General features: G+C 46.7%; 1 protein-coding gene across 1 annotated transcript in view; it reads left to right on the plus strand.

Annotated features, from left to right (window-relative positions):
- LIMD1 (LIM domain containing 1) overlaps positions 1-11,488 on the plus strand; it is a 31,081-nt gene extending 19,593 nt beyond the window's left edge. The window contains exons 3-8 of the mRNA XM_040591405.1: positions 3,589-3,656; positions 4,953-5,015; positions 6,476-6,606; positions 7,720-7,771; positions 8,940-9,008; positions 9,817-11,488. Coding sequence (XP_040447339.1) covers positions 3,589-3,656; positions 4,953-5,015; positions 6,476-6,606; positions 7,720-7,771; positions 8,940-9,008; positions 9,817-9,954 — 521 coding nt within the window. The 3' untranslated portion in view covers positions 9,955-11,488. The remainder of the gene's footprint in view (positions 1-3,588; positions 3,657-4,952; positions 5,016-6,475; positions 6,607-7,719; positions 7,772-8,939; positions 9,009-9,816) is intronic.
- Positions 11,489-13,863: the final 2,375 nt, after the last annotated feature.

The raw sequence follows: 13,863 nt of genomic DNA on the forward strand, positions 1-13,863 counted from the left end.
TTTAGCACAGAGGCAGTAGTGACTAAGCTTGAAATATTCTGAAATTGGTGCTGAAATGACCTCGAGGTCATCCTGAAGGTCCCACAGCTAAACAGATCAGACAGATGTGTTAGGGATGAGCAGTACATAAAAACTCAGGGCTCAAACTTCCTGTGAGGAGAGGAACAAAAAGGTTTTAACAAGGAGTGAAGAGGGTAGGGTTGAAATGCTGAAGAATTTTAGTTGTCTGAATTTTTGGGGGTGAGAGATTAGCTAAATTCAGGGTGAAGTGAAAGTGAAATATGGTCAGGAGCCAGCAGCTTAAGGCATGTAGCAGAGCAATTGATCCTGAAAGCAGCAAGCCATGCATTGATATTCATGGGTTTATCAAAGGATATGGTCTCTGTAGTCATCATGATGCATGTTTATAGTGATGTATGTTTGAACCAGGCAGTGATCAATGTGTGATTCCTTACATGCCATTTACGTTCTCAGTCCTTCCTTTCGGTGAACAGCATCCCTGTGAACAAGTGAAATGTATGCCAGCCTCTGCAGGCACACAGTCAGAAGTATTGCTTTTGAGAGGGACTTGTTTAATTTAAGGCACTGTCCATGGCAGGGAGCTCAGCGCAGGGACAGAAGCCACTGCCACGCTGTTCTGTGCTGTGGGGCAGTCCCAGTGCTGTTTGTTTTACTGGTGTGGCCACAGCCTGGGCAAGTGAGTTTTTCCTGCATCTTGCTTTCCCTTATGTATGATGAGGAGATGCTTCCTTACCTCCAAGGAACATTGGGAGAAGTCCATTCTGATGTGGGCAGGGAGAGGCTGAGAGAAAGAAGTTGGCCCTGTTTGCATGCACCACTCCTGCAGTGGTTGCAGGGCTACCTGATTACCCATGTTTTTGGCAAATTTCCAGTTACGTTTCTGACAGGGGCTTAAAGAGATTCGTGGAAAGGAGCTAAAAATACTTAAAATGACCACCTCTTTCCTAAAGAAAGTAATTAAATCATTCCGCCCTTCCCTCAAAGTGTTCTTGGTGTCAGCATCTCTTCTTCATGGGCCCACGTAATGCCAACAGCCAGATTATAAATCCTTTATAAAGAAGGGGTTTATCCCTCTGCTGAAAGAGTGTACAACAGAAGCCCAGGTGCAGTGTGCTGGCTGTGGCACCTTTTCTGAAGGTCTGTTGCCATCAGTCTTGACCTGCTAATGTCATGGGGTTAAAAATACACCGGGTGCAGAATGGCTGGCAGATGTTTTTTTTTGTCACCAGTGAAGAGTGGTGTGGTGACAGCGATCCAAACCTCATCCCTTCTGCTGAACGGCTGCTGCTCATGCACCAGCCAGGGCCTTCATCCAAAGGAGTGTCTCCTCGTTGCATGGCTCCTCACCACTGCCAGCTTGTCTTTAAGGAGAGGCATTGCGTACAGGTGGAAAGTTGTCTGGGCACCTGCTTATTGCACTGAACTGCAGCTCACACTGTTGCAGAATTTAAAATCAAAGTTAAACGGTTTTTGTTTTTGATTTTTAAGAGCACCAAATCCCAATGGTATATTTAAATCAGTGGGAGATTTTCAGGGGTATTTCTTGGCATATTACGCTTGTTGTTAACTTGCTTAGGACCACCATTGACAAGGGTGCTGCAAATCCCGGGTGTCCCCATGCTTCTCCTTCCCCTCCTCAGGAGCTGGTACTCTGCAGCTGCTGGCGAGCGTGCTGGGCTTCCCCGTGCATGGGCAGGCGTGAGCGGGGGTTATCTTACAAATACACGCTCTGGGTTATGAGCCACAAAGCTAACACATCCAAGATCAAGTACCTTTTATTTCAGTGTTGGCAACCTTGGCAAAGCATCAGGGTGGGTGAGAGAAATCGGAGTGGGATGCTTTTGGGTTTGTTGGGTTTTCTTCCATGTCCCATCCGATGCCTGCGTCACTGCAGCAATGGGCTGGTGCCCCGACTCATCTCTGACCTCCGGGTAGCGCTGGGGGTAGCGCAGTTGTCCCCAGCGGGGGTTAGAGGGGGGTGGGGGATGAGGACTCTGCTGGGGTGCCTCTGGCTCCCGCGCTGCCGGTAAACACGTGGCTGAGCAACGCCTGCAGCTTAACCGCGAAGCTGCTGCATGTGCAAACGGGGCTTCATCCCTTGAGAAGCAGCTGCCGCGGCCTCCGCCTGCCTGGCTGGCTGAAACCTGGCCAGGGCACCGAGGGTCACTGGGGAACGCTGGGCTGGCTCAATTCATGGCAAAACCTCACCGGAGCATCTCCCTTTCCCAAGGAGCGGCGGGAGCTGTTTCCCAGCCGGAGAGTGCCCTCTGGCGTGCTCGGGAGACAGTAAAAACTGTAGTTTACCGAAGTGGTTTTACTTGGCTTCCTCCTTTTCTTAAAGCTTTGCAGGCACCGTGGTTATTCGTTGAAGGCCGCCAGGTAGGTGCATGCCAGAAAGCACCGAAATGTGACCTCCAGACCAGTCCTGCGTGTCGTCCACATCCACCCGGCAGCCGATGATCACTTTTTTTAATGATGCTTGCCACGTGTAGCATATCAAGCAGGAGGCTTCTGGGGGCCCCCTTGTCTCAGTTCTGATTCCCTTCCAGCAACGCCTGGCAGGTTCCTGAAAGCACGCAGCTCCGGCTGTGCCCGGGCAGCCTGCTCGCCCTGCCCGGGGTGCTGCTGCCTCCAGGCATGTGTCTGGGGCTCCTTGGCCCAGCAGCACGGGCAGAGCCGCTCTGGTGCCCAGCTGCAATTCAACCCCCTGGCTGAATAGGGGAACTGGGCTGCAAAGAGTAAGAGATAGGAGCAGCTTTTTATGAACAAACAAAATCTGGCCCTTTTCTCTGGCGGGAAGGCAGGGCGTTTAGGAGAAGTGGTAGCAGCCTGAGCATGCATTGCCATAGTTACGTGGAACTGAAAACAGATGGTGAATATGAGGCTCAAATACAAAATCTGCAGTAAATATAAATCTTCCCCATATGTAGAGTGCTTTCTTGGAAAAACCTTTGTCATCTTCTTTCTGTTACGGTGTTCTGGTTCGAAAAAAAATATTCTTTAAATGGTTTCAAACTTTTGTTGGCAGCTGCAGTAACAAACATGCTGGTGGTGAGCGCTCCAGTGTTGTGCTCTGCTGGGGGAAGACCAGGTTGCTGGGTGTTTCAGTGGCTTATGTGGCAGCTGCCGGTTGAAAGCACCTTCTAGTGAAACAGCATTGGTGTGACATTTTGAGGAGGGACGTCAAGCATGGATCACTCTCTGCATGCCCTTTCTGCTTTCCTCCTTGCTCCTCTCCTGGGCTGTTTTCCAGTGTGAGTCAGAGTACCCTCACTTGCTCTGGCCACCAGGTTGTTATTTCATGTTGTAATCTGCCAGGAGGTGGTCCAGGTTTGCAAAGCTACCCCCTCCCACCCAGAGGTGGAACTGTTACCTGGATCCAGTGATTGGCATTCATCAGCCATCACGAGGGGAAGAGGAGACGGGGTTAGTTGGGCTGGAGACTGGGAAGACCCGTGCTGGGTTGGGTGCTTCTCTACAGCTGTGCAGCAGCTGTGCTTGGATGTCCTTGTTGTCTTCTCCCTGCTCTCTGCTGACCTTTCTCTTTTTTCTGTATTTTTTCCTCAGGTCGAAAGCTGAGAGGAAAAGCCTTTTATTTTGTCAATGGCAAGGTGTTCTGTGAAGAAGATTTCCTGGTAAGCATGCAGCTGACCCTTGTGCTGGCATGTCTCAGCCTCCCCGGCAGACATGCAGCCTTTCTGCCTGTCAGCTTTACTTGTGCTTCACACAGCTCTAGTCCGGCATTCTGCCAGACCCTTCTCTCCACCATTAACCCAGGGCCAGCCCCAACCATGGTGGCTGCCCACATGTGGTGCTGGAAACAGCCAAGCTGGGAGGCCATGGTTTTGCAGCACACAGCCCCTAGTTGAAGCCATAATCTCTTGCGGTGGCTCCTTCAAAGCATGTCTCTGTGGCTGTGCTGTGGAGACAGGAGTGAAAAGGATGGCTACGGAAGAATGAATGAGTGAATTTCCCTTTCCAATGAACTGGGTTTGCTTGGGCTTCTTAATAAATATCTTTCTGTTGCCCTCAATGGGTTTTGTGTGAACGTACCTGAGCATGAAGCAGCCCCACAGTCCTGTCCTTGGCTGGTGGAGATAAAAAGCCATATACCCTTCTGCCGTGAGTCCTGATAGATTAAGCCTTCATTGGGACTTGAGAAAGTCATATTTGCCCACTTATTGAGAAGTCTAGTAATTTCTGTCAGAGAGAAGTGAGTTAATCTTTGCTCTCATCAGTATATTCTATATAAGCTGAAAATGGAAAGATTTGTTAAATGTGTATAAAACACTTCATTTTTCCACCCTTCAGACAGGACTGAAACCTTAGACAGAGGATGTGTTGTGCCTGAGGTGCATGTCATGGACGTGACAGGCTGTTCCTCACCATTAGATCTCAGCAACAGCACCAAAAAAGTTGCTCTGGGCCAAATGTGGCTGTTACCCTAACAGGGAGCTGGGACAACACCACTGACTTTGGAGAAGCTTTGGTAGACCTATGACAGTGTAACCAAAGGAAGAATTTGGTTTCCCAAGCCTATATATACAGATATTGTGATATGAATGTGATAAACACAAGTAGTTCCTGGCTTGTAGATTCACATCATCAAATAAGCATGTAAGTCTGATCAGTAAATGCCTTATTTGCATGTGCATTTATGGTATTTACTTTTATACCTAATTAAATTTAAATTTCGGACTTGGAAGTTACAGGAACTCGTACTCCCTCTGAACACTGGAAGTCTGCTGTCTTTATAGAACATCCCCTGGGGATCCATCCACAGCTTTATGTACTGAAAAAAAGCACTGGATAGTTTAGCTTGTGGAAGAAGTATAGAAAATGGCCGTGCAAATAACACCCTGCAATGCACTTTTGTTTATGCTTGACTAGCCTTGTGAAATTTTAAGTGAATTCTGTTTTTGTCCTTGCAGTATTCTGGTTTCCAGCAGTCAGCTGACAGGTGTTTCATTTGTGGTCATTTGATAATGGACATGGTAAGTGATAATTGCTTTAGGAGAAAAAAAATCCCACGGCTTTTTAGAAGAATGCATCAAAAGCAAAATATATTCATACCCAGTGCTGTCTGTTATCATCTGGTAGTCTGTCTAGTGTGAGATTGGTGGCAGAAAAAAAATCCACTAAGGCTTTTGTTGATTTTTGCTGAGAAGTGAAGCTGGCACCCTGCTGTGTGAGGTGCAGAGGCTGCTCTGCCTGTCATCAGGGCGTGCTGAACAATAGAGCCTTCAGCTCTTTCATCCCCTTTTGGGCTTTCCTGGACAGTGTATTTGTAATCTGCTGGTGCTTCCTGCTCAGAAGCACCATGCCTCTGCAGTGGTCCTTTGCTGTGGAGGATCGGCATGGCTCTGCTGAGCCTGTCTTTCCTTGTAGCCAAGCTGTGGCTTCCCCTGTGTCTTCAGGATGAAGCTACTGTCTCATTGTCATTTTCTGTGGGTGCTGATACTGTGGGAAGCAGGTTTGACCCAGAGTATGTGATCCAGACCTCTGTTCAGATCTGCCCAAGTCCTTGCAAACTCTTCGGTAGATGTGCAGACATCCTGCTGAAGCAGGTGGTTCTGATGAGCTTACGACAGGTATCATCCATTCAAGATGTGCACAAAGCAGGTCACAGCTCTGGGGATCAGCTGGCCTTTAGCCAGCACCAGGCAGCGTTCAGTTTTGGGTGGTTCAGAGGGGGACAAATTCATGATCATGTAGGTGGTGGTGTATAACTACAGCTGAGGCAAAGAAATTAGGAATTTCTGGATGGTCAGTTCACAGCACGCTTTCCAAGATTTTCTCATGCTTATTGTTAATAGTCTTTGCTTTCCTGTTTACACTGGAAAGCATATAAAGTGAGAAAAGCTACTTTATACTCCGAAGTATCGCTCAGTTGATGGACCATGGCATTCTAGGTCATAATTGCTGCCCCAAAGCTAGCAGGTGAATTGCAGCTATTGAGTTCAACACAGTTTCCATGATCTGTGTTAATTAGAAAGCCAGGCTAGCAAGTACAAAGGTCTTTGATATCTAAGGAATTATGAAAACCTGGCAATAGTATTTGTTGCAGCCTCTCATGGAGAATATAAAGATGTATTTCCTTTTGTTGGCTTGGTATGTATTACCTTGTGCATTGTCTACCTGTTGGCCTCAAAAAATTTTTGCTTTCCTTTAAATTCTGTCACTTCTTTCCTTTGTAAGGCTAAATATCTTGACTGAGACTCTGAATTGTTCTCTTACCCATGCTAATAACTCATTTCTCTGGAACCAGGTGATATATATTGATTCAAGCTGCCCTTTCCATCCTTGTTAATTCATTTTTCAGATGAGGTGCCTAGAAAAAGACACAGCCCTGCTGATCAATATGCAGCATTGTCTGGTATAAAGCTGTGTGTTTATTATTTTTACCTTTATTGGCTGTTCACATGCATTTTTCCTGTCTCTTGGTTTGTTACAGATCCTGCAAGCTCTAGGGAAATCATATCATCCAGGCTGCTTCCGATGTGTGGTCTGCAATGAGTGTCTGGATGGTGTGCCATTCACCGTAGATTCTGAAAACAAAATCTACTGTGTCAGAGATTACCACAAGTAAGGACAAAATAAACAACAGAGGTCCACAAGCTAATTTAGCTTTTCAGCTAGCTGGGAAGTGTGGATTAGTAAAACAGGGGCAGGGTTAGAAGCTAGAAGTTTGAGGATGGGGCCAGACCCTAGAAATTCCTAATGTCTCCTCTTGTCCTGTCATTGACTCCTGTGTAACTCTGAGGAAGTAATTTAACGCCTAGGCTTCAGCTGCCCCTTCTGCAAAGCACAGGTAGTGAGAAATAGTGCTCATGAAGTGTTCGGTGAGGTAAGAAATTAGTCTGCTCTAAGGTAAGACTGAATGCTTGTGGAAATCAGTGTGAGTTACTTTTTGAATAGTTGAGGGGCAGAGTTTCACTTTTAAAGAATCACTACTGAGCCTGCAAAGCAGAACTTACCCAGCTCTAAATTAAACGACTGATAAATCCACTTAAAGACTCACTTGTCATTTAGACAGTAAGATAAAACGGCTGTGCTCTTAGCTGGTAGTTACAATATTAGAGCTGCGTACAATTTGAGTGTCCTTCTGACTTGCTTTGCTCCTTGCTCCATTTTCTGAGCAGGCAGGGTATTACGTGTTGCTCAGGCAGCCCCCGGAACTGTTCTGCATTGTGCCAAAACTAGATTTACCTCCGTGTGCCACTGTTGCTCTGAAATGATGCATATGTCTTTGCAATTTAGTTTAATTTAGTTATTTATTTATCATGTTACATTGTGTTATAAAGCCTTAAAGAACCATGCAGTCCTGCAGTATTTTATCTGAGGTTTCCTGCCCCAGAGCTGCCACTTCTTTTGATATGTTTTTCTGGGGATGGTTCTGCCCAGTTTCTCCTCATTCTCTCTTCCAAATCTCTCAGTAGCAGCCAAGAATTTTGCAGGGGGCTTTGGTTTTCTTCTGGCACTGTGTGAAATGTAAGGTCTCTTTTTGCCTGATGGAGCAACGTGTGCTAAGGATTACTTACAGTCAATGCTGAAATGCGTTTATGATCTCAGGATGCAAAGCTTTCCTGTGGATATGTTATTTACAGCTGCAGCTTTTCATCTTACAGCCAAGAACATACAGGCCTCTCTTTTTATGTTGATCTATAACTTGTCTTCAATTTCTCATTGCTCTTCCAGAGTTTTAGCTCCGAAGTGTGCAGCGTGTGGACTTCCCATCCTGCCCTCTGAGGTGAGAGCCTTTTTTCCCGTATGCCCCCAGGGGAGGAGGCATTGTTTCTCATGCCCTTGCAGATGGGGAGAGATGATCACTGCCCCCAGTGTGCAACCTTTTGGCCTAAGCTTATAGGCTGTTCTTGAGATGTGACCCGTCTTTTGCTTGATAATGAAGCTTATTCTTGCTGGCTTAGGCTTTTTTCATGTCCTGCAGCGTTATACTGCTGCTAGTTTTATGTTCGTGATACCTTTCCTTGATGTCAATCAATTGCTGGTGGCACTCGTGAATGACCTCTGTGTGACCCCTCTGGGACTAACTTGTTTTAATACTTGGAGGAGGCGACTCTTGGGCAAAACTAATTCAAAATGCTGAGAAATTGTGATATACTGAAATTACCAAATCATTAATGCATGGATAGATGTGACTGTCAGAGAGACTTTTACATTCCTGCTGCTACATCGTAGACAATTTCTGCATGTAGAAGAATGGCTGCAGAAGCGTGGCCTTAGAATCTCTGAAGATCTGCACAATCCAGGCCTGGTATTAGAATAGGCCTGTAATCAGAATTGTACTGAAGTTGCTGTGCTGAAGTTAACAAGAAAGGTGGCCTTGAGCTATTCTTGAATCCTGAGACCAAGTAATTATGTTGTGCCAACAGGCCGTGGCTGTAACAAGATACAGCTGCTGGGAAAGCAGGTGCAGGGCCAAGAAAGATAGGGACCGGTATGGGAATATAGGGAGTAACAAACTATGAGGCTGAAGCACAGCGACACAATTAGCTACATGGATAGAATGCTTATTTTAGTCATGATAATTAGGGGTGTGAGAACCGCGCGTGTTTAGAGACTACTAACCAATTGTATTTCTGCTTTACGAATATGCATGTGTATCGGTTCTATATAAGTAGTGTTAGAAACTAATAAAGTTGAGCAAGATGCATAACTCATATTGAGCGTCTTCTTGACTCCGGCAAGCCCTTCTTCCAACATCTGCAGTCACTGGATGATGCTTTCCTGTGAAAATAACTGCAGGTGACAGGATTTATTTGTCATGTCCAACCAGCAGCCCAAATGCACAACCTCAACACTGACATTGTCGGAGGAAGCAATCTACAGAGAGCATGTGTCTGACCCTGCTGTAATCCTTTGTAAATTCCCTTCTCTTTTTGCTTGAATGCTTACAGGGGTCTGATGAAACCATTCGGGTTGTGTCCATGGACAGGGATTACCATGTGGAATGTTACCACTGTGAGGTAGGTCAGCAGCTTTCTCAGGGAGTGGGCACCTCGTTTCCAATTGCAGTAGACGAGCAATTCAAACCTTGCATTGTGTGACCCTTTATATCAGAGGCTGAAAGATTTCCAGTCTGAGGACAAAAGTTTTTGCATTAATGTCTCAGCTGCTATTTCATTTGCTATCCATAAAGGTATGAGCAAAGAGTTAATTATTACTTTTAAACTTGGCAGTTTATTTGTTAATGAAGGAAACACGGTGACTTAGTAAGGTTTATTGCTGCCTTTCAGAAGCCTTGAGCTCCAGATCACATTAATGTATCTGATTTCCAAGTTAGATTGTTCAAAAACACTAAGGTGGTGACTCACCCCGTGTGGTGTAAGTTACCTTCACTCTTATCGGAAGTGAAGGTGTCATTGGGGCTGGAGAAAGGATGTGGCTGCACAAAAAAATCCCAAGAGATGGCAGCTCTTCAACACCAGTTTGTCTCTGTGCAGGGCTTCCCAGAGTGTCTTCATACTTCTGCTGTGAATTAAAATACCTAAATGTCTTCTCTCACTCTGCTCATAATACAGTGAAAAGAAGCCCTGACTCGTCAGGCTGGTTTCACATCAGTACAACAGCAATTAATGTAATGTGAAGAGGTGAATCCTACCCGAGAGTGTAAGGAGACACGAGCACATTTAAAATACATAGGGTTTCGCCTCACAACAAGATAAAGCTTATTCAATAAAACTGCTTAAGACAAATTTGTACAAGCCTGCCCTCAAAATACCCGTCAGGTGCTTTCCTCCTCGTGTTCTAATAATTTGCACGGCCTCTCTGCAGGACTGCGGGATGGAACTGAACGATGAAGATGGGCATCGCTGTTACCCACTAGACGAACATTTGCTTTGTCACTCCTGTCATCTGAAACACATAGAGAACGGCACAACCCCGGCAGCTGCCTACCAGCACCACTACTAGCCAGCGTGGCCGACATCGGAAAGCTGGGACAGACAACTTGTTACATGATCTCCCTCTCCCCATCCTCAGCTGATTTCCTGTGCATGTTTTCTGCCAGTTGGCAATATTCCTGTAAAAGGATATGAGAGATTTTTGCTGGATTCCCAGAGTCTCTATGCTTGTGAGTTCCAGCTCTATCAAACCATGTCTACTTGACCAAGAATGTGGCATGTTATCTAAACTGATTGGTTTACTTCTACGTGCCTTTTTCTGCTGTCTGGAGATTCCTCTTGGCTCATTTTGGAAGCTTCTTCAGTGAAAGCACAATTTGCTATCGTGCCTATGAACTCAGATCGTGCCATGCACAATTGAAAAGCCAGAGGCTGGCTTGTCTGCCTGCCTGCTGGGGACATCCCGTCAGTCTACTAAATGTTTCCTGACAAGCACATTTCATCAGATTCCCTGAAGGACATCAAGCTATTAATATCAGGTTTTAGATGCTCTTTTTTTTAATTAATTCTTTAGGAAAAGAAAAGAAGGAGGTCTGTACAAAATGGTGCACTCAGACCTTTCAGTTAATTCCCCAAACTCCGGTATCAAGTCTGGCTTCAAAAGCACCAACTCTCCAAGGACAAACCAGGTGCACTGGCTGGCAGCTGGAGGCTGACACACCATTTCAAACAGAACAAAAAACTGGAACAAGCTAGGCAAAGCTACTGCAATGACTTGGGGCCCAGGCTTGCGTGTCAGCATGATACGCAGGGGCCGGTCTGCTGTGTCAGAGACCGAACAGAGGATCATGTTTGAAAAGGAAAGGTCGGGATGCTGAAAGTGTGGACATGGGGGAAATCCATCCTCATTCTTGCTTGCAGAGCTCGCTTTGGAAAAAAGCTCTCTGTACACAGACACTCGCCTGAGTTTTCCAGTTTGTCCCCATGGCTCAGCCCCCAGCCTGGCCACTCCTTTCCATGGTGTTTGCCCAGCACAAAGCCATTTCATAATGGTGCTTATTTAGAGCTCTGGGAACAAACTTGAGATTGTTATGAAGGCTTTGTTACACAGGGATTTAGAGCCCAGCTCCACAACCTGTACTCAGATGAGTATGTTGGTATAAACATATTTGCTCCCGTGAATAATAACAGCTTATCTGAGCAAGGGGTTAGAGGGCACTTACTTTCTGTTCTGCTGAGAAAGCAGAATGGCAGATGGTTTCGCTTTTTGAACCCCCCTGCTTTATAGGCAAAGAAATCTGCTCCCTCAATATGTGTTAATATGTAAGCGTGCCTGCAGTGCATGTTCTGTAGGTACCAAAGCTGTGCAGCCCCTCACGTACAGGTACAAAGTTTTTGTTGAAGAAAAAGCTCTTTAATTTAAAGCCTCACATGCAGTTGGGGATCTTGGCTACCTTTTCCAACGTACTGTTGTGGAAAACTAGCTAAATCCTCATGTGTCTATGCTAAAGATGTAAATTTGGTTCTGGCTGGCAGAGAATGAAATGATACTCTTTCATACCTTCTTAGTGAGGAAACTACAATAAATTAGCTGAGCAGTGGTACTGGGACTCCTGAAATGAGTCTGTGCCAAGAACCCACTATGGTTCAAACAAACCTCTTTTCCAGTAGCATGGATGTAGCTAGATAGGTGCTTGAACTTTACATCATGGAGTCAGACTGCCCTGTGTACTCACCTGGAGCAGCACAGGCGCCAGGTAGCAGCAAGCTGCCTGTCTGCTTGTGCTAATAAATACCACAGGCCTCTGTTTTGAGTGGTGCAAGATGCTGCACTGAGCGTTAAACAGAGGCACAAGCATCTGCTGTAAAACAAATGGAGACCGTGGCCTGTTAGCACCCTCCTACACGTTGGTATCAACTTCCTCGGCTGAAATGTGAACATCCGAAACTGCCCAAGCCTCACGAGCTCGGTGGTTTTGGTATGCAGTTTCATCGGGCTGACAGATCATCCAGCCTTCTGCCCCATCGAGTCATAAGCGCCTCTACTGTTGCTGCTGCCCTTGGGGACAGGGGTGGCAGCAAGTGGCTGGAGGGTCCTGCCCTAGAAACCATCCAGAGTTCCAGGTTTGTGTAGCTTGGCTCTGTGGCACCGTTTCTCCTGGGGACATGCAGCCCCTCAGTGAGTGACCAAAAGCCTGAGTGGGGGGATTTTCCCACCAGTACACGTGGCTCTGGGGCATATCTGTCTTTGGAGAGTTTTACCCGTGAACTTAGAGGAGGTAAAATTGACCTCAAATATGTGAGCCCCCTAGAGCCGTAAATTTACCCTCCAAATGCTGGATGGCAAAGGGATGGGAGCTGACACAAGATACAGCCGGTGCTGCATGCAGGCAGTATGGATCGGGGCAGCAACAGCCGCGGCAGATCCTGTAGTGCTCTCACCCTGGTGCGTGGCATCAGCTGTGTCCTGCAGCACAGCCAGGGCCAGGGGGATGTGTATTTCAAGGTGTGATTGTGATCTTAGGACTGTCTGAAGGGACTGAGGTGAGAGATAATGCCAGCTGATGTCCCTGGTAAAAAAGTCAGATAGTCCCGGGGAAGTGGTTTCCCTCTCTGAGCTTCCTTTGGCAGCGAAGGCAGGGAGATACCGAAGTGGCTTCTGGAAATCAGCTGGAAACACCAGCTTCCATCAGCTGTTACTCTGTCTCTACAATACCTGCTGCTGTGTGGCTCACGCTTTCGCTGGCTCTTGATTTTTAGAGCAGCCCCTCACGCACATTTTCTGGCTTTTGTTTCGGAAAGATCTAAAAAACGCCAATGGGACTGAGAGTTTCTTTTTAAACTGTGGTTTAAACTGCTGTCTAACTCTTGCAGCCTTCCCCGCAACCCCAAAATAAGCAGGAAAGAAGGGGAGGGGGAGAAGGACGGTTTCCCGTTGTGGAAGGCCTGGAGCAGCCTGTGCGGTAAGCTGTCTGCAGGAGCCCCCTTCGCATCGCCGGGGAGCTTGGCCTCTGCTCCCACGCCGTGTCACCTTACTCCTACCAGCTGTCCCATGTCCCTCAGCGCTGGGGAAATGAAGGCTGCCCTACTTTCAGTTTTGAGGTCCCGTATAAATTATTTAGTGCCAATGCTCTCCTTTCCTGTATTTACAAAGAGCTAGGAATGACAATGTGAAGCTCTTGCAGATGGAGCGTGTGAGTTCATGCTTTTAAAGCGAAGGCATCTACTGCATTGCTCTGCTCCCCTACGCGGGCTCACTTGCACCGCTTGTATCTTTGGGAGTTTGACTTCGTTTAACCACGTTGTTATTTTTCCTAGGCTGTGGGTGTCTGAGTCCGTGTTGGTTGTCCCGGGCTTGTCCCTGGCTCTGCAGCTGCCTGACAGTGGGTCCAGGGAGGGGGGAGGCAGGAGCGTCCTGCACGGGGGAGGCTTCTCCTCCTGGCCCCCCGCCAGACATCTGTGGAGCTGCAAACCCTTGCTGCCTGCTTCCAGGCAGCTCCCCCGCAGGGAAGAACAGGCAGGCAGGTAGCTCTGGAGTTGGAGGTGTGAGAATTGCATCCTCTGCAGAAGAATGTCAGAAAACATGCTGAATTCTGCCTATCTCCTGGCTGAGATAGCATTGGGTTTTGCTGTTCGTGTGAACTTTGGTTTTTTTATTTATTAAGGTGCTGAAATGTGCTATGAAAAGTTAGTCTTTATTCCTCCCCCAGAGTGCTCTTCTGACTGGTTTTAGGGTAAGGGACCCTTGGAAGTCCCATTGTGCTGGTAATGAGTAACTGTCATGCAAATAGTTATTCAAGTGAGTTCTCTGAAACTTGCTTTCAGGAACCGGGGCTTAATAGATATTTTTTTTTCAATCAGATCATGCTGTTAAATTTCTATCATGTAGAATACAGAAGCTCATTTAAATCGGGATTCTTGCATGAAAGCTGGGGAAAAGCCCCAGCTATAGAAGCAGCAGACATTTTTCTGTCATTTG

Source organism: Falco naumanni, chromosome 4, assembly GCF_017639655.2.
Source record: "Falco naumanni isolate bFalNau1 chromosome 4, bFalNau1.pat, whole genome shotgun sequence".
Taxonomy (NCBI): Eukaryota; Metazoa; Chordata; class Aves; order Falconiformes; family Falconidae; genus Falco; species Falco naumanni.